The 21,794-nt window shown below is 38.4% G+C and overlaps 1 protein-coding gene across 1 annotated transcript in view; it reads left to right on the top strand.

The window, feature by feature from the left end:
- Positions 1 to 1,755: 1,755 nt before the first annotated feature.
- LOC140239127 (probable serine/threonine-protein kinase roco8) overlaps positions 1,756 to 21,794 on the top strand; it is a gene marked incomplete at its 5' end in the record, with an annotated part of 151,377 nt that continues 131,338 nt past the window's right edge. The window contains one exon of the mRNA XM_072319011.1: positions 1,756 to 1,989. Coding sequence (XP_072175112.1) covers positions 1,756 to 1,989 — 234 coding nt within the window. The remainder of the gene's footprint in view (positions 1,990 to 21,794) is intronic.

A 21,794-nucleotide genomic window follows, 5' to 3' on the forward strand; every position in this document is an offset into this window, starting at 1 on the left:
TTAACATTTCGTTTGCCCCAACGTTCCACTTGATACAGTTCGTCACATTTGTGTGTTTGTGCGTTCATAATAGACACGTTTCCAGCTTTTCCAAGAACTTAAGATAAAGAAAGTCGAATGCTTGCCGGTGGGATATTATGAAGCAGTCACACATATTTGTAACCCTGCACCTCAAAACAAAACAAAAAGTTGCCAGACATGGATTTTCAGTTGAGGGCAGATTCTGAAAGAGCAGACTCTAAGCTTTAAAATGATGTATAACTGAATTCAAATGGATTCTCCTAACCTATTTAAATACTGGAAAGAAGCACACACCCTGGAAAAGTGTGAACTGAGAAAAGGGGCTCTGAAGTACAGGGTCTATTCAAGTGCTTAATCTTTACTAAACCGTGCTACCTGGGCCATGAATGGGACAAACACATGATGTTAACTATTGTAGCACCCACAATTAATGGATTATCAGATTAAGCTGAAATTGAGCATCGTCTATTACCACATTCTGTCCATGATAAATGTCAACTTTCAGAGCAGCAGCATTATCCTTTCCAAAGTTATTAGAGTTGAAAGTGAAGAGGGTGCAAAGGATTTTCAAGAAATGAAAGGGGCCTCTAAGAAAAACCTGATCACGATATTCCATCAAAAAAGGGGTTGTTGAAAAACTGCTGAAAACCCACTTTCCCATTCCATTTCTGATCTCAAACTCAAGAATTGTGTAGAAGAATAGCTCTTTCAGAAAATATGGAAAACTAAAAATTGACTCAGTTCACCCATTTTACCTTTCTTGTGTACTCACGTAAAATCAAGGGGCACGATTTTTTGTTTGTTTTGTGATGCACGGTCACATTTAGAAAACATTTTAAAATGTACATTTCAACATGTTTGTACTTTTAGGCGTCTATCTTTTGGAGAAAAATAAAACAAAACGTGTGAATATTAATAAGGGCGACTTAACGCCGATACCCTGTGTGCTATCAGGAAGTGGATAAAAAAGATGTATCAGCTTCCGTGTTTTAGACAATTATTGCTCATGTACAGGAACTGGAGGGTGTTCAGGGGTTTGGCCGCGGAACCCTCCGGCCCGTTTAACAGAAAAAAAAAATGATAAAAGAACTAAAGATAGAAAAATGAGTCACGGACTCCCCCCCCCCCCCCGTCATTTTTTTTTTTACAAAAAAAAACAAGAAGTTATTGTAGTGGTACCATAAATTGTTTGCTTATCAGTCAATGAAAGCAGGAAGTGATACGAGTAACGAACAAACTTTTTGCACGAGAGAGCCTTTTGTTTGGGGGGGGGGGGGGGTCTGCTGATGAAACCCGGAAGTGGCACAAGAATTTGTTTGTTTGCTCCCCATATTTCGAAAAAGACTTAAACCAATGTGTCCATTTCTAATCCTGAAACCTGACATGAAAATCCTACTCTGTAAGGAAAAAAATCAAGTGAAAATATTCACTGTTAAAGGAGTGAATACAAAAAAGAGTGAATTTAGAGTGAAATTTGAGTGAATTTTGAGTGAATATACGTTCATTTTCACTTATTTTGGAGTGACCTCAGGGATCACTCGAAGATTTTGGAGTGATCCGTGAGGTCACTGTAAAACGAGTGAAAATGAACATTTTCACTCAAAATTCAATTTAAATTCACTCTTTTTTTTGTATTCACTCCTTCAAGAGTGAATATTTTCACTCGAATTTTTCGAGAGAGTATGGTTACCGGCCTGTATACATTAACTTATCAATCATCCTGCCTTTCTACAGACTTTCTCACTGATGGGTACATCAATGACCTGGCGAAGGAAATCGGCTCCGAGTGGGAGACGCTAGCACTCAGCCTTGGCCTGAAGAAGGCTCATATTGACCACATCAAGGAGGACCACAGTGGAGCCATCAACCGCATTGTGGCTATGCTGCTGTTTTGGCGACAGAGAGCGTCATGTGGAGATATGAGCAAACTAGCAGCTCAGCTCAGCCAGGCATTGTGTAAAGCAGACCGTACGGATTTGGCACAGCTTGTCAGAAGGGATTCAGGAATCATGTAACAAAACGGAGAACCAATGAGATATGATACACGGGGTAACTATCAGGAGAATTACTCCCTTGGAATTTGATGATCTGCTGTTTTCTGCACTGGTTTCAAACACGCATGCACCAGTAGATGAGATTAATTGTCTTGGTTTCGTCCAAAACTAATGTCAGCATTCCCGACAGGATTCAAGGTAAACCTAATCATTAGATAATGCAGCGTAAATCACAAAGGAAATGTGGCTTTCATGGACCATCGGCAAAGAGATACTTGACGGGGACACTCAAATCACCTCCAATTAAGAGTTAAGATTGTGATCTCGAACTCTTTCATCCTTCTGTTGACAATGAACTCGAGCAAATATTCATTCGGGTTGTTTTTTGTCGTTGCGTGTAAAACATTGTTATTGCACTGTTCTTGAAACATGAAATCATATGAATGTACGACGGAATGTAGTGAGCTCACAATATGTTAGATGTTTTGTTTCCTGATATGTCTAGCGCGTTAAATTGTGCCTACTTGAGACTGTAATGTAATTTCACCTCGGGAAAAATTGTCATGCAAATTTTTTTTTTTTTTTGTCATTGAGTTGAGTGATTTTTTTTTAACCACTTCTTTTATCATTGCCGTACATGATTTGGTAAACGGAAAAGGCGTAATGAGAATATTGTTTCGTCTTTTTTTTTTAAATGCACGTCAATTATAGGAGAGAGCCACAATTTTTTTATGTATTCTATTAAATAATTATACTGATTGGCGACCAATGATGCCGCAAAACCGCCAATACAATTTATCGTGTGCTCCCAATGCATTGTTGGTCGTTTGTACAACAATAGAGCTATGCAATGATCAAATATGATTTGAAGAGGTAGACTACAGACGTTTTTTTTTATCTTGTCATACATTACATTCCAAAGAATGTGTCAAGGGGAAAATGGTTGATGGGTTCTGAACTTAAAACAATATTAGGGTACTTTTCATCAGGTTATCAATACAAAACATATATGACGTATGAGGAGCTTGCTTCCAAAATGCGGTAAATCCATCCATTTATTACATTTCTTCTTTTTTAGGGGAATTTTGATAGAAGCTATGTAGCTTTATATTGCATAATGCATAATAACGAGGTGGTTTGGCTAGTAGGCTTACATATTTCAAATTCATGGTAACTCTATTCTTTGTGTGTGTGTGTCTGTGTGGTTTTTAAATTTCGACATAAGCATAAGTTTTCCAGATGGGTTGATATTTTTGTTTTGTTTTTGTTGTTTGCTTGTGTGTTTGTTTTTGTTTGTTTGTTTTTTCTTTCAAGTGTAGAAGTACAGTCAAACGTATAGGCTATTTGACGCAATAAGTCAGTTAAAGTATCAACCATACTTTTTACTTGCATGTAACGGTTTACTTAATGTATTTCATTTACTCCATCATAAACGCTGTCCTGAGGACATCGAACAATTAATTCTCATTGTGTCTATATATTAGAATAGTTAATTGAAAGGCTGCGTTGTAGCCTCATTTTACCTTCCCTTCCCTTCCGTTCAGAATCTACGTATTTTATAATTATACCAGTGATACTTTACACGCCATCATCAGGTCTGATGGTCAAGTAACCTGTGCACCTGCGCTTTTCTGTTCTGATCAAAATCATCTTATTTTTTTTTTTTTGCATTTGCTTAATGTAGGCACACATTATCTATACAAGGTTAGGCTTATTGTGTAATATGCTATCATATACGATACTTTATACTTTGTTTTCTGTCAGGTTATTAATCAAAATATGCTTGCATTTTTGTCTATAAGCAAACCCTTGATACAGACCTGTAGTTAAAATTGAAGCCGTTAATGACATTTAGAAATTGCTGCTTGAATTAGTCCGTGCAGTTTCCTTGTATCATAATTGCCAAAGTTTCATCACAGTGACTGTTTTGCCAAACTTAGTCTGTACTCTGTGAGAAACGTCATCACAATTGCGAGGATCGGATTTGATAATGTTGTTGTTTATATTTATATTCATGATATAGCGTCTTCCTTTGAACACGTGATGCCACCTTTGGCAGAATTTCTTACAAGAATTGTTTTTTTTCGTGTACACTGCTATTATTTTAAAAAAGTATCATAAGATACACTGTACAAGTGAATTTCAATGTTTATGTAAACAATGCAGCTGTAGATGTGGTATTGCGTAAAACAACTCTTTTAGCATTGTAGTCTTGTCGTATGGCAATGTAGTATAAGAGGTATAATTAGGTATTTTGTTTACATGTACGATAAGGGAAAATAACAGTTGAGACTAATTGGACAGGATAATGCAGAGGAATGATGCTCTTTTTCTCATTTCTGATACTTCATTTCAAGGATAATTCTGATTAGAATAGATAAAACACTTAACCGTGTGTTATCACGTTCAATTGTGGCACAGTTAGAAAGAGAAGGCGTGCGTAAAGTGTATGTGGCGATTGTAAATCAGTAAACAAGGCGTTTTTATTGTATTTCACTAGTCATTATGTTCATTTTGTGATACTAGACAACTACAACTAATTTGTAATCAGCACCTCTATTGGAGATACCAGAATATCGTTGTTGTTTTTTAATTAATGTTACTGCTAAAAGCTCTGAAGATATGAACATATTGATTGCAATGTAATACACATGAAAATATCATTGATGTTTTGATCTTTGACAGAAAATTCAAATTTACGCAAAAAAAAAGAAGCTATGGAACACCGCTACTTATTCAAAAATCAACGCAAGCCACATGTTTAAGGAATACAATCGCGGGTGAAGCTTTCATTGTACTTAGGCACTTGGCGATTTGTCGATCGGTTTGGGCGGTTCGTGCGTTTGAGCAAAATATGCGATCTGGGCACGCCGTCGAGTTAATTGGGCGTGCGAACAAAAAGAGTTAAGTACCGATGTTATTTCGTTTCTCACCCATAGAATGTAACTGAATTCAAATTTTCTCTGATCTGTCGTACATGTATGATCTTCTGTTAGCATGTCTCGGTTTTAAAGTTCAAATCCCTGTGTTTTATACACATGCTATTCCTTCTTGCGACAGAACGTCATTTCTTGATGCGTAATCATGTAAGAGCGACCCTCAGAATATATCACTGAATGTTGATGGCGTGCAGGATTTTCTTCACGATTGAAGTGATCAAAAAATCATAAATCGTGTCATTCTTGATTTCAGAGCAAAAAGAAAAACAATAATATGATTATCAAATCTCAGACTGTTATTGACCCTAAAGTTTGCAGTTAAAAGATGGAGCATGACTGAAACGTACTTATTGTAGTTTAATTGTGACCCTATCTTTAAAATACGGTCACTTCTAAGATATAATTATTTACCTTTATTGAAGGAGGCCACGTAAGTTATGAAGGTAAGATACGAATCGTATTCTCTTTTTATGAATAATGAAAGGCTGGCTTTATCATGTTAACATGTATGGATATGTAGCTCTCATCTTGCCATGATTTTATTTAATGCTAAGTAAAAGAACCTTTACGATTAGAATATTTCGTATTTGGTGAATTTAAGCTTTTAGAATTAGACGGCTTAGTCCTACTTGTTGCAATGTTATCTTATTTGTTTCCTTCATTTGTGTTTCTATTGTAGGAATTTTCTGTGATCCAGTGGCAGAGGAAATGCGTTGTGGTAATTTAAAATAAACGAGTGTCTGATAAGTATATATTGGTACACAAAATCATTGTGTCACTTTCATGAGTAGTAGTAGTAGTAGTGGTAGTAGTAGTAGTTTATTCTTAAAAAATCACACCCGTCACACGGACGGCCGGCCTAAAAAGGCCTATGAGTGATACATATGTACATCAAACATTATAAGTAATACAAAGTATATAAATGCTGAACGAGCAGACTTTAAGCTTTAAAATGGTGTATAACTCAAATCAAATTGACTCTCCTAACCTATCTAAATATTGGAAAGAAAGCACAAACTCAGGAAAAGTGTGAACTGAGAAAAGAGGCTCTGAAGTACAGTGTCTATTCAAGCGCTTAATCTTTACCAAACCGTGGTGGCTGTGCGATGAATGGGACAAAAAACAGGAAGTAAACCACCAGAGTAACAACAATGAAGGGATTATCAGATTAAACTGAAATTAAGTATACCTCATTAACACATTCTGTTTATAATCAATGCCAACTTTCAAAGCAGTAGCATTATCCTTCCAAGGGTCACATATAACATTTTGAAATTTCCAGTTTTTCATTCCAACATAATTATGCCCCAGACTTAAATCCGGGTGCATCTAACCGATCACTATTCTGAAGGTAATCAATCAGGAATAGCATCATGTTCTAGATTTCAATGCCAGAAACATTGCATTTTCGTTATTTTTTGTACCCGATCAATGGACAATTGTGAGGTTATGACATGGTCAGCTCACTCAGTTGCATATTCTTATCCACTCTACAAGAACTTGTTTGCAGAAATTAACAAAAATCCAAAAAGGCAGTTAAGTAAGGGTGCAATTAAGCATAATCAAGGGTGCAAGTGTGCCCCGCAGGTGTGCTGCCATTGTTTCAAATTGGGTACAAATAATTGAACCTTAACTTCTTAGCGTGTAAGCCTCAAATTTCACAGGCTCAAAAGCAAACGTTGTGATGTGCATTAAAAACAGATTCCGCATTATAACATATTATAACTGAATTTCTCCCCCATGTGGTTTTCAATGTCCTCAATCAGTGCATAGTACCGGCTGTGTCGCTTGCTACATGAAACCGGGGTTGTGATAGTCATTATTTTGTAAACAGATGGCAGCTCCAAGATGTCCGTCCAGTCTTGCCAGTACCACGGCCGTGGTCTGGAACTTGTAGGCTCCATGAACATGACTGAGCCTAAAAATCCTGAACAGGAAGAAATTCTAATATTCGGAGCGTTTAAGATCCATCCGGTCTTCCCATCTTGCTGTAAGAAAAAAAAAAACAGAGTAAAAATGATATTAAAGTTAACTTCCCATGCACTGGAAGTACAATGTACGCACAAATGAACGTCTCTGATCAAAATTATAAAATAAACATTGTTTTTAGATTGCGCAAATTACCTAGAACAAAGTATGTATACGAGGGCCATCTACTGCGGAATAATGAAAGATCTACTCCTAATTGTAGTAGTTGAAAATATGTAAAACGTCCCGTATAACGTCTCTGACGTAAGCATCTTTGCTTATCAGTACTTAATGGTTTTGATTTCTACAAGATAGTGGCATTATATTGGGATTAATGAACCTATGTGCTACAAACATAGGCAGCAATTCGCCATGATGGGTCATTAATATTGGATCCTATTTGTTCAGAGAACGTCTCTGACCTTAACCTGTTTTTCTTACATTTCTACTTCTCTCACAAAAAAATACGTAATTTAAAGTGACTACTACATTATAATTTTAGACTATTGACCTATCAATATTCATAAAACATAGTTTCTGTCCAGGCAATGTGTTTACACTTGCTCAATCAACAGAAAACTTAAAACTTGAAACTCTTCTACATATTTTCAACATCTTTCAGGAAGCTTCATTTTTCATAATATTATAACACGCCCGTGTAAACTTTGTTCTACTGTAATTGGATTACAACAAAAATTGCGACGTATGATTTTGGGATTTTTCGTGAGATATGCATTTTTGTCAAGTTTTCAGCTTTAAGGCATTATATTCTAAGGAAATGCAGTAAAAACAATACAAAGTATATATTTTCTGAAAGGCACAACCCTTCCCTACCAAATGATACCTAAAACTATGAAACACACCCCTAGGTGACAATTTTACAAGGGTTTGAATGTCGCAAAGCCCGAAAATGGCCAATTGTACATCGTTCAACGTTTTCACCCATATAATTATTATACTCTAAATAAATCGAATGAAATTCGACTTTAAGCTTTTAAAACTTAAAGTCTGCCCTTTCAGAATATGTGACCCTGCACCTCAAAACAAACATTAACGTCGCCAGACATGAATTTTCAATTGAGACCATATTCTAAAAGAACAGACTTTAAGCTTTAAAATGATGTATAACTCAAATCAAATGGACTCTCCTAACCTATCTAAATATTGGAAAGAAAGCACAAACTCAGGAAAAGTGTGAACTGAGAAAAGAGGCTCTAAAGTACAGTGTCTATTTAAGTGCTTAATCTTTACCAAACCGTGCTGGCTGTGCGATGAATGCGAAAAAACAGGAAGTAAACCACCCGAGTAACAACAATGAAGGGATTATCAGATTGAACTGAAATTAAACATGCCTCATTAACACATTCTGTCCATAATTAATCAAATCATTAACACCGCACTTTCAAAAGTTATTAGAGTTGAAAATGAAAATTGTGGACAAGGTTTTTCAGAAATGAAAAAGGGATTCTAAAGACACACCTAATCACACTTTTCTACCAAAAATGTTCGAGATAAACTGCTAAAACAACACACTTTCCTGCCCGTTTTATGATACCACATTTTAGCATTATTTAAAAGAAGACCCACTCTTTCAGAAAATATGAAAAAGTCAAGTTCGGCTAGGTTGACCCATTTCACTTATTTGCAGTCCTCATGCAAAATCAGTGTGTGCGACTTTACGTTCGTTTTGAGGTGCACGGTCACATATGGTCTTAACCAAATATTCATGTCTGGCGACTTTTTGTTTGTTCTGAGGTGCAGTGTCACATATAAAGAGAAAAAAACAAACCAAAAGAAAATCAAAATGGAACAAAGTTCATGCTATATTAACCAACATTTCCTTTCTGCTGCGGTGACGGCAGGAAACATGTCCTGAACCCCCCCCCCCCCACAAAAAAAAAATAAATAAATAAAAATAACGCAATTACAACAGCAACAAACCCACAAAGTACAACACCGGAAAAAACACTACACGGGAGAAAATGCTCGTGACTTCTGAGAGGGGAAGACAACCAATGACAACAGAATGATATGTAATCAATCACCTGCTATATAAGCCAGTTCGCATGGTACGACTGACCTTTCTTTTTCTCAGTCGGTTAGGGCACTTCACTCGTTTTCAGAGCAACATAATACACAATCTTCTATGTAACAATCTTTGGATTTATCAATCCTGTTCAATCAAAGAATAAACTTGCATACATCACATGACCAGAATGATCCGTCCATTAACACTTGGGAAAACATCTATTTCATTATTTTGCATTGAATGCATTGATAATCTCTTTCCATTGACACATGTAGTGCCAAAATCCATTTTGCTGTAAGGTGAATGTGGCACGCTAGCAAGCAGCATTTATAAGGATAACATGAATAATCATTACGTCACTGATGGTTATCACAGTGAATTCAAGAACCAACATGCCTGTAAATGAATGAATGAATGATTTATTTCCAAATTTTTAAGTTCAAGTTTACAATCACAGATAATTTATACAATCATTAAGGATAAAATAATGACAATACAATTAACAGGAATACAAAACATGAAAGTATAGAATCAAACTTATCAACAATATGAATATGAAAGTACAAACATATTTACAAATTTGGTTAAAGGGTCCAACAAATAGCAACGCTAGTGGACGTTGGCCCTTGAATACAGAAAAAGAATATATAAATTCAGGAAGAAAATTATTTACATTATAAACAAGTGTATTTACACTATGTACAAGATTAATATTTTGAAATTAATAAGTGCACTAACATTACTTATATTACTAGATCTGAAGTTTTTGCTTTGTGGATAACAAAATAAACAAGTTTATTCCAATTATGTGTATTCTTCCAAAACATTCTTTTCGAAGACTTTACAAAAAAAAATTTACGCGAGGATGTATAACGTAAATCAGTTGAAAAATTGTTCCATATTTTTTAACACCTGAATATGCTATTGATCGCTTCCCTAATTCTATTCTGACAGTTTTTAGTTTGAAATTGCACATTTCTTTGTTTCTTGTTTCGTATGTATGGTCAACATGAGAAAAATAATACGATGCTTTATGAGATAGGTTATCATTCATTAGATCATAAATAATACAAAATATTCCAATTAGGTATCTATATTCGTTAAATACATCCAATCATTTTAGTTCATACAATAAAGGTACTGAGTGATGCCCGAAGCTTTGAAATGTTATCAGAGGTGTTTTATATTGCATTTTATACATATACCGACAATACGTGTACTGAATCACATGCCTAGTTCCAAGACTGTGCGTAAAGGCCATGTCACACCTTTTCGAACAAGCCTTGTTAGTATACAGAACTCGCTGTAGGCCCTGTCACACCTTTGCCAGTAAGCTACCTGGACTTGTAGAGAGCAAGGATTTTCCAGCACGGAGGAAAACTTTCTGCGGGCGGACAAGGATGTTGGCGAGTTCCGTACTTGCGTCTTACCTGTTAGAGGCGTGCTGTTGAAACCTATCGATTTTCAATTACGAGCGACAAATGACATACGGAGACTGAGAAGTACCTGCGTTACAGCTGCAAAGTACCTGCGTGAGAGTTGCTTGCAAGGTACTGCCGCGAAGGGTCTCCTACGGGTAGACCAGTAAACCCTTGCGACTCACCCGGAACGAGTTTTGAGCATGCTCAAGGCCTTGTCACACCGTGTCAGGGGAAGCCTTGCTGGGTGACGTGCGAAAAAAAACAAAACAACAACTATGTAAATGCACTTCCCAATATTTTCAATTCAATGTTCCAACGGAACCAGTCTATTCATAATTATCCCACTAGACAATCTAATGAGTTTCATTTACCCCTCCTGAGAACTTTATTGGTTCAGAATACGTTTACATACACCGGTCCTAGATTTATGATTTTTGGAACTCGCTAAGCTGTGAAATAAAAAATTCCCCATCTTTATATTCTTTTAAGCGTAGGTTGATTTTTTTTTTTCAAATCCTCTCTGATATTTTTTTTTTCATTAGCTATAGGTTTCGTCATCCTCAGGGTTCATCATCCATTCACCAATCATTCAATCACTAAATTCATTATTACGTATCGAAGTAGCAATCACAATCCTTGCACAGCTGCATGGAGCACCAACTCTATGAAGCACATTCTCTACCATCCCCTGTTCCATTTCCCTTGTTCAACTCACAAGTTTTATGAGTGGTTCACAATTTACAAGCTTTGCTTTTTAGTGAACCTCTCAATCCTTTTTTTTTTTTCAACTGAAGCATGACTTTGTACTATTTTTTGCCAGTATGCGCTCTTATGTTTATCGGTATCATTTATCTATTTGTAAAGGCAAATGTTTCTGTTTATGATGTCATTCCTGGTTTTTCTTGTGTCATGTTTTGTTGGAAAAAGAAGAATGCAAATAAATTAATTGAATTGAATTGAATTGAATTGAAAAAACAAAACCAAACAAAACAAAAGTAACCGGACCTCCCAGCGGCTGGTCCGCACCTGACAGTACCAATAGTGCGTATCTCGCCTGTATAGTTGCCCGGAGGTGCGCACGCAAGTCCGATTTCCCCTGGCTAAGTTTTGAGCATGACAAAAACTTTTTTTTTTCCCGGTTGAGTCGAGGGTCTTGCCCGCAGAACGCCAGTAGGAGGCTCTTAACGGCAGCACCTCGCAGGCAATTCCGCAGCTGTAACGCAGGTACTTTTCAGTGCACGTATGCGGCCAATATAATGACATTCTTCACTAGTTGTCAGTCCCCTGGCATGCAGGTCACACAGGTCCCGCAAGTAAAGCGTAAGTAGAACGCGTCCAGCAAGTTAAGGCCGTGTCACACCTTTTCGGGCAAGATAACCGGGCCCTTTGCGAGGAGGGATTTTCCGCACGCAGGAAAATTTTCCGCGGCCGGACAAAAAAATGTTTGCGAGTTTCGCACCTGTTTCTTATCTACTAGACACGTACTATTTATCCTTAATTCTACTGGCGTGTATTGTTACCTGCGTGAGAGCTTTGAAACCGAAACGTTTTCTATAACGCGCGACTTACAGGTACTGAGATGTACCTGCGTCGGAGTTGCCTGCGAGGTGCTGCTGGTGAGGGTCTCATACTGGTGTTCGGCGTGTACCTCTGCGAGCGAACCCCCATGACTCACCCGGAACAAGTTTTGAGTATGCTCAAGGCCTTGTCATACCTCATCTGGGGAAGTTTTGAGGCTTGACTTGCGGGAAACGAATTTGCTACCCGGAGCTCCCCGCAGTTCGTCCGCACCTGACAGTACCTAGCGCGTATCTCGCCTGTAGACGCCCGGAGGTGCGCACGCAAGTCCGATTTAACTGCAGCCAAGTTTTGAGCATGACAAATCTTTTTTTTCCGGGTGAGTTGCGGGGATGCCCGGAGAGGTCCAGACAAAACGCCAGGAGGAGGCCCTAATAGCGGCAGCACATTGCAGGCAACTCCAAATGGCACTTCGCAGTCCCATATGAAACCAAGATAATGACATTCTGTGGGACTTCTGACATTCCTTGAGAGGAATTCCTTCACTGAGTTGTCATTACCCTTGCGACTGGTACAAAGGTCACACAGTATAATACTCGCAAGTAGAATTTAAGTAGAACGCGTCCAGCAAGTAAGACACACACACTGACTCGCTCTTGAAAATCCTTGTCAGCCCTCAGGAATTGTCAGGTATGCTGGAAAATCCCTACACTCAACAAGCCCGTGTAACTTGCACGGAAAGGTGTGACAGGGCCCAAACATAGTTGCGGGTAAAAAGATTTACGTGCGCACCTCCGGGCGACTACGGATGAGATACGTGTTAGGTACTAGGTGTTAGGTACTGTCTTTTTTACATTATGTACCTACTAGACGCGTGCTACTTAACTTCTCTTTGCGTGCATTCTGTGTGACCTGCGTAAGAGCTTTGAAATTGATCCGTTTTCTGTTACGAGCGACTTATGGGTACTTACTCGGAACAAGTTTTGAGCATCCTCAAGGCCTTGTCATACCGTATCTGGGGGAGTTTTGCGGCCTGACTTGCGGGGAAACACATTTGCTACCCGGAGCTCTCCGCAGTTGGTCCGCACCTGACAGTACCTGACAGGTGCTCACGCAAGTCCGATTTAACCGCAGCCAAGGTTTGAGCATGACCAAAACTTTCTCCGGGTGAGTCGCGGGGATGCCCGGAAAGGTCCTCGCAGAACGCCAGTAGGAGGCCCTTAGCGGCAGCACTTCGGAGACAACTCCCACGCAAATACTTCGCAGTCCCTGTATGCAGCCAAGATAATGAAATTCCCAGGGAATTGTGCCATTCCTTCAGAGAAATTCCTTCACTGAGTTGTCAGCCCCCACGCGACTGGTACAAAGGTCACACAGTTTACCCGCAAGTAGAATTTAAGTAGTACGCGTCCAGCAAGTAAGACACATGCACTGACTCGCCCAAATCCTTGTTCGCCCTCAGAAGTTTCCGGTATGCTGGAAAATTCCTACACGCAAGAAACCTGCACAGCTTGCCCGGAAAGGTGTGACAGGGCCTAAACATGGTTGTGGGTAAAAATATTTGCGTGCACACCTCCAGGTGACTATGGGTGAGATACGCGCTAGGTACTGTCATGTGCGGCTCATTCCGGGGACCTCCAGGTAGACTTTGCAAGTCGCACTCAAGGCTTGCCCGGAAAGGTGTGACACGGCCTTTAGAAAATTGTCCGGTATGCTGGAAAATGCCCACACGCATCAAGCCCACGTAGGTTACCCGGAAAGGTGTAACAGGGCCTTAAGAGACAATAACCGGCAAGGAAAAATGCAAAACTCTGTACTTCAGAGATTACTTGCTTCCTTCTTCTGAGTTTTTTGACCTGCTATCATGCACTGCCCTAATATTTCTAAATCATTGTCCATAGACAATGTCTATAGACAAACCTGTTCAAAACTGAAGAAATAATAATATTGACAAAAATGTTACATTGAAAACAGTGTCCTTTATCATCCATGTCTACACTGTAAGTACATCAGCTGATTTTTATTCAAGTCTTGAATGAAAGGGGGAGGAGAGGAGGAGTGGGATTCGATTAAACTCGTGTCAGATATCCTTGACTTTTTTTGCGTAGCGGTTTTTACCTCTCAAAACTTTCTTGTGTTATATGAATGTACGCAAAAAAAAATAATAATTTCCCCCACCCCGCAAAAAAAGAAATAAGATAAGATGATGAAATAGAACCAAAAAAAAAAAAAAAATGTCTGGCCTCCAATCTGTGTACATTTTGTGTACACCAATAATCAGTACAACTATTATTTTCTTTTCACTCGCAGCCTTGGAATTTACATAGGGAGAGCGATGTGGTCGAACTCTGCCGAGGATTGAAGACGACAGTTTCACAACTGAACACTTTTATGGGCTTTCCTTTTCTTTTATATCTAAGTCGTAACAATAGATGAGTTCAAGTTCGGGACTTCTTGTAATGTTAGTGATAACTCGACTCTAGCATCGGCGATAAAACCGAAACTGAAATCAATCTGTGTGTGGACGTTCGACCTCAAAAGTATGACGAATTTCCGGCTGTTTGTGTTGGCCCGGTGTTGAATGCCGTGTTGAACCGAGATCCTCCGTTTGCGTTGGTGAATTGGATGTTCGGTTTTTTTTTTTCTTCTTCTTCTTCTTCTTTTTTACGGCATTGGCTAACTCTGGCCCCTAGGGATTGGTGATTATAATCTTTGTCATATAAAGTTCAGAGTTCAGGTGTTTTCGTTGCTGTGCGAGACCCACAGATTCGCGTAAAAGATGCAAAGTCTGTGCCAGGGGAACATAAACGAACACTCTATATATGACTACGTAAATCAGAGCCTGGGGCAAAATTAAGATGGTTGCAGATTGAAGAAGGTGTGAAATTTGAGGCATTTTAATCCGTCTTCCTCATTCCCTGTCTAAAACTAAGAAGTCATGACTACACATCTTTTAACATTTGACTTGAAATACGCGCTATCAATTTTGTCGTCGCGCACTTCCCGCAGACTTTCCAGTGCTTTGATCGTGTGGCTACGCAGTGATTATTGATCCCTGAAAATGTAGGTATCGCTCGTGTCATTCTGACTGTCTAACAAATGAACTAGTGAATGGGCATTTCCCGATCTGATAGATTGATTCGCCATTTTGTCCCTCTTGTCCGTACAGCAGATCCTACCTATTGTGGTCGTCTTTCTTTCTTTCTTTGAAGTAAGTTGCATCTATTTGACATTAAGTTCGTGCTCTGTAACGTTGCACTCCTGCACTGAGTGCAAATCAGTGACAGTTAAGGCAGCAATGGCTGCGAAATTGTGAACCGTCAGTCGTTAAAGGTTACTAGTTTACATTTCGATGTACAGTGTAAAAGTACGCGGTGCCCTATTCACATCCGTTGTTCATGTTGACTAAAGTGCAATCGCTGGAAACATGTGGCATTCTTTCTTTGATTATCCTCATATTACGACTTTACTGGTGTTGTATGTGTTTGTCCATATATGTATATAAACATAGGTGTTATATATATGTCGTATGGGTGAGAATTTTGAACGATGTACAATAGCCAATTTTTGCACCTTATGACACTCTTTCCCTTAGAACACACCAGGATGATCTTAGAAACCAGTTTATTTCATGTCGTCTCAAGGGCTGGTAAATTTCCTTTCAGGAAATGTATGGGTTGGTGAACTTTTAACTGATATTTTGCATTCAACAAGGATTTAAGGCGTAAAAATATTTCAAAAATGCTATTTTCACAATAATTTTTGTTTTTAAAACTAATCATGTCACTTTTTAATGTACGTGGCATGTGTTACCTCTGACATATCATCGGTATGTACCACAAAATTAAAAGAACTGTATGAGCACGTATAAGAATTACAGAGAACAATTGAAATATCAAAGTCCTAAACAGGCACACATCCATGATGCTTCTATCCCTATCACTGCTGCAAATTCTACTTTATTGTCCAAACTGTAATGTATGTGAAAATTTGTGTTCCACCTAATGTACATATCCTTCAAAAATTGAACGTCTGCTGGCTGTACATGGGATGTAACATTCTTTTATCCAAAATCATACTCAGTTTTCGTGACGGACGTGCGTCCGCTACTTACTAATAAAGATCGTACGGGTAGCCCATTGAACATTATTGGCTTTATTGTTCTAAGTCGTCATCAACTAAGATCTAGCTGAATGACAATATGTATGTTTTGGGTTTCTGCCCTTCCCTTGTCAAATGCAAGGCGAAATTACATTTTTAGACGAACCCCCGTGAAAATAAAGAACGTTCCTGATGATTAAAACGTTACCGAGTGGGGCACCATATTGCCCTGATGGCGCAGGTTAACCTCTGGCTCTTTAGCCGAGGAGCTGCCTGCCATGTTTGGAGCGGACTGGGGCTCGTCTGCATTTCTTGGACTACACGATTCACCGAAAACCAAGCAAATAGTGTATATTTTCTCTGAAAATCCACCACCTACTCTCTCTCTGAGCAATATATATGTTGAAAGGGTGTCAAAATTTGCATTGAAAATACATTTTCAAAATGTTGAAAGAGTTAGGAAGGCTACGTACTCTCTGTCAATTAGCTATCCGTCCTGGAACATGACCCTAGTGGTAGAACGAACGTCCGTCACAATTTCAGCGAACGTCCGTGACGTAAACAATCCGACCAATATGGATAACTTGTCTCGAAAGTGCCCTTTATTCTATCATTAAGAGCAGTAGTTTCACAATTTTTAAGGCGGTATGTGATCATGATGAACACACAGCTCAAAATTTACTTGCAATTTTAAGCTTGTATTCCCTCTAATCATATCAATACAGGTAAACACTGAAAACCAAGTTATAGGAAAGTGGAATTTTGCGTAATCTGTAATGTCTGTGCACTTAAATTTATTTCTGATGTGGTTTTGGAGACAATTTTGCACTGTTATAGGTTCTGAAAGTTTCGCTCATGGACGTTCGGTCCGAGAAAGGAAATTTATGATAATTACAATTCTATCATTGTACGATAAGTTAATGTTACTCGAAAATATTATTAAAGCACTGAGTCTGACATATTCAAAAGTCAATAACGTTCAAAACTCAATTTACCTGCAATAACAAAAGGAAAACGTTTTGCTCACGAATGTTCGCTGGTAGAATAAGTCCATTGATTACATAGTAGGAGATAGAGGAACAGTGCCACTCTTTAGTGACAGATGCTCCCCGTGTATTTCTTTTGTAATTGTCATAATATTCTATGCCTTACATGCATTCATATTTTTCTCTTCTCAACGATTTTTCTCTCATTCCATAAGTAGCCTGAACATGCTGCGACCAAAAAACAAAACAAAAACAAAACAAATCCGAAAAGTGCTACGCAGTCACATTCGGAATATATTGAAACGAAAAGGTTGAAATGAGGGAGGAAGTCTGTAATGGGTAAGTGTCAAGAAGAAACGGAAAGGTTTCGAAAGAACGTGGAAGCAGTTGAATGAAAATGAGAAGAAACGGAGAAGGGATCGAGCTCCAGCACACTGAAGGAGCTGATTTTGTATGTTTACTTTTTATTCATCGAAATTTCGTCATAAGCGAACAAAACTAATGCAGTATACAATTATTGTCTCATGAAAACACGTAAATTCATTGCTTATCATGGCATAGTATTTCTTTATTGATACGTACTCATCAATGAAAAGCAGTTTTACATTTAAGAGACAGAGATATCGGCAAGTTGTTTGTGCTTTTGTGCTTATACTTTGAAAACACATGTTGAACAAAGTGATGATCTAGTAATAGGTTTGAGGTCGCACTTTGATACGTTCGCTCTTCCAAAGATTCGTTACTTCAATTCAATTCAGTTCAATTCAATTTTATTCCATTTTACTTCGGATGTCTGTAATAACCTGGGCCCTGTTGCATTTAAAAGCCTTAACCAGAGTTTTTTCCATGGTAAAATCCAGAAACGCTGGTTAAGAATTGTTAACCAGAGTTTTTTCTATTGCATAAAGCTTAACCATAGTTTTTTCTCAGGTTAATGTTCAAGAAACCCAGGTTATCTAACCTTAGCTCTGTGACCAAAGGTCAAATCTCAATTTCTCTGGTTAGCCCCACTTAGAGCTCCCAAGGCTGCCATTCTGGAAACAATTCAGCTGGGAATTGGACTAGGAGAACTACTACGCACTGTTTGTTCATTCATTTCTGAGAAGATTTCGGTGTAGGAGTCGGAAACGCAGTAGAACAGCTAGTACAAGGACTCTACTAGATCTAGGCCTAACAGTTAGATCTAGTTCTCTAATTTATTGGTTCTATCTATACGGATATCTTTATCAATGAAAATGTACTAATCGATCTAAAGTTAGATCCAGCTAGGTTCTTACTTCCTAGTTAGAATCTACTCATTAGACACTGTAGCCTATACTAGAACTAACGGTTAGATCTAACGTTAGACTCTGTTAGAACAATCTAGTTCTAAATTCTGGAAGGCCTGACTTTAGAGCCCTAGATACGTGAATAAAGGTAGCACCAACGAGGTATCGTTAGATTCAATAGCAGTATTAGAGGTAGACCTACTGCAAGTAGCTGTAACATAGACTAGATAGTAGATGTAACCGTTAGGTACAAACTGCGACCAGCCCGAACGAAGCTAACGTTACAGTATACTAGTAATAGTACAATGTAGTATTTGCGTGAAGGAGCGCCCCGGGGATGGATGTTACCGTAACAGGTAAGCTAGATTACATACAGGTACTTACTGTGCCTGTAGATGTGTAGGGCGTTTGCACTTTCGTATCAATGTCGATATCTCAGCTTCCATAATGGCGTATTGCACCAGAATCACAGATAAATCCCTATAACTCATAACTTCTTTCCGAAAAATTATTAGCACCAGATTGGCTATCGGGAAGCTTTGTAGCAGGCTCGCTAGCGGACATACCGCTACTCGTACTACATATTTGTGTGGGAGCGAGTGCATGCAGCGCGATACTGTCATGTACTACAGTACATTGTACATTCAGACAGCGCGTAGCGGTGATCGCTAGCTGCGCGCGGAGCGTAAAACTGAGAAAATCACTAGCACTTCCGCATTTTATCCTCGTCCAAGTTTATTTGAATAAAAGAAAGCCGATATACCGTAACCTTAGTTTTGTTTTTTTTTTAACCAGAGAAATTGACTAACCATGAAACTCAGGTAGGCACCCGCCTCTAACCCGAGTTTTTCTCAGGTTATTTATGCAACAGGGCCCTGGATTCATTATTCCAAAGGTTTGTTATTCAGAAAATAAAGATAAAAAAACAGTATTCATCTAAGTTATATATGGACTTACAGTGTTTTATTAGGACGAAACTTCGGAGTAACAAACCTTATATCATTTCTGACTAATATGATAACACAAATTCTCCTCGGTAACAGTGTGGAACACAAAGAGCAAAACGCAGAGGGATTTATTCTTGCCCTCCGCAGCTAAATTGTGTATTTCGATTACGGAACACATTCTTTTTGTTTTTCTTTGTCAATTCTTTATCATATTCAGCCGTGACCGTGTTCGCTATAAGCAAATTTTGCATCGTAGACTCTAGATAACAAATTTAGGACCTGAATCTTTACTTCGTGATTACGAAATTTTGATAAATGTATTTTTCTCAAGGACGTGCACTTTATTGTGATTGCATGGGAGCGTTAAAATGTTGAAATCAGTCAACTCTTAAAGCGATCTTCTTCTGTTTTTTTTTATACATACTTGGGTTAATAACCGATCTTAAGACATCTATATACTGTTGAAATAAAACATGTTGTCAAAAACATCATCCAATTTATTTGGGTAATGGTAATGGAAGCAATGTGTGTGGAAATAGCTCCCCCCAATTTTCAGAGGCTACCGATGGCCTGCTTACCACTGACAAGACATAACATTTCATTTGATTATTTTAACCTGATATATAAATTTACAAATGGCAGTCGTTATAATTGATTTGCTTGATGGAACATACTAACGAGAAGGCGTAATGTTTCATCAGATGGACTACGTCACTGAGATTACACGTACGTTTGTACGTTCATCTACGAGAGATGGAAAAGGTGTTTTCTTTGATTCCTCAGCATGAAGAGATAAACAAGTTTTTATAATTGAGAATTGGTAATAATTGGTTAAGATTTTGCAGAGGAGTTTGTCCTGGACATGAAATCGCTGTTTGTTATGAGCAGAATGCGTTTCCAACTCCAGAGAACTGCATTTTTCAATATCTTTATTGTTCCGAACGTCCGTGAGCTATATGCGAACCTCCGTGATGAAAACTATGCTATGTTTGTTGGGTTAGAGACTGCCTAGACCAGATACATCTTAAAATCGCATCTTATTATTTGGAAATAAGGATGAAAGTATGGGATAGTGGAAAAAGGGGTCGAAATATTGAGTTTCTAAGAAATGCGCGTAAAGTGGAGAAAGTGTTTAGCGAAACAGTAATATTTCAACAGAAATAAGGAATTTGTTTGAATCATCAGTTGTCTACTATTATGCACAGGTTAAGAGTACAATCTTGATATACTGTGAACACATACACACACCCCTTAAAACATTTCGTTACGATTATGAACTGAATCAGATCATTGCCAGCTATGTTAAATGTTAGTCAAATGTATGTACACACAGAGAAATTAGGGTTCTATCAGGGTTCTTATTTGCACCCTTCGAGCAAATCTAACTAAGTGGCACCTTATAGGGTTCGGGATGGATGTAGGGGTGCAAATCCGAACCCTAAAGGGAGCCAAGTCTTAAGGGTTCTAATTTGGAACCATTCCATAGTCTTTCCCGAAAGCTGACATGTGGTTGTTGAATGGTGTTTGCTTAAAATGCCACACTATTTTGGGATATTATCGTATATTTTTATTTGAAAATATAACTACACGTTGTTAAAGAGTAACAGTGTCATCACTAATACTGTACTAAAAAAAATACTACTTGAATTAAACATTTGTTTTTTCTTCTCGCACCGGGGTCAAGAATAATCATTTCAATGACGTTATCATAGAGAGAAAGCAAACGAGTACAAGTACACGTATTATGCGTGCACGCGTGGACCGTTGAGCACTTGGTCGATGGCAAAGCTAAAATCGCATGCGCACGCCACGCCGTAGGTCGCGCGGTATACGTACGTGCATACTACTGACGTTCCCCTTTTGAATGGACAGACGACCGTGAGGTTGGGATGATGAATTAATCTTTTTGATGAGCCAAACGTTGTGAGTAGATAATTGTACTGTAATTCCGTTGAAAATATTTCACAGTAATCGATTATGATATGTGTGAATTATGCTCATAGAATGCTGAGTGGTGAAAACTGATGCGAAAGAGTTGTATCGAGGTACATGTGTACTAACATGTCAGAAGTGCGATCATACATAGTACAGAAAAGCATAGCGAATAAGTCAATGAAAGTGCACGGTAACACGGAAAGCCTCTACCAAGGTACTAACTACGACCAGCAGCCCCATACGCATAGCAGTCAGTCCGCAGCGCGTGCGATAATGAGGCACGAACGACAATTTTATTCAGATTCACGTTTGCGCAGTTTGTGCACTTGAGACTGACGAGATTTCGCGATACTTTGCGAAAGTTTTTGCAGAGGTCGCAACAACAGCTTTCATAGCTTTCGCAGTGCATTGTTTGACCCAGGATGGTTGAGTAGGTTATAGAGCTGATTATGCTCATTAATTTGATACCTAATTTCTCTATTTTTGATGTCAATGTAGTAGTCTATTTTAGCATCAAAGTAAACAATTATTTTGGAGTGTTCAAGAAGCTTTTAGATCATAGTTTGATGTTTTGCTAAATCCTGACTGGTATTGAAAATAGATCTCCGTAATTTCTTCGATTTCACAATCGTGAAACGTGAGCGAGTATGATCAATTAAAAAACGAA

Source organism: Diadema setosum, chromosome 15 (assembly GCF_964275005.1).
Source record: "Diadema setosum chromosome 15, eeDiaSeto1, whole genome shotgun sequence".
Lineage (NCBI taxonomy): Eukaryota > Metazoa > Echinodermata > Echinoidea > Diadematoida > Diadematidae > Diadema > Diadema setosum.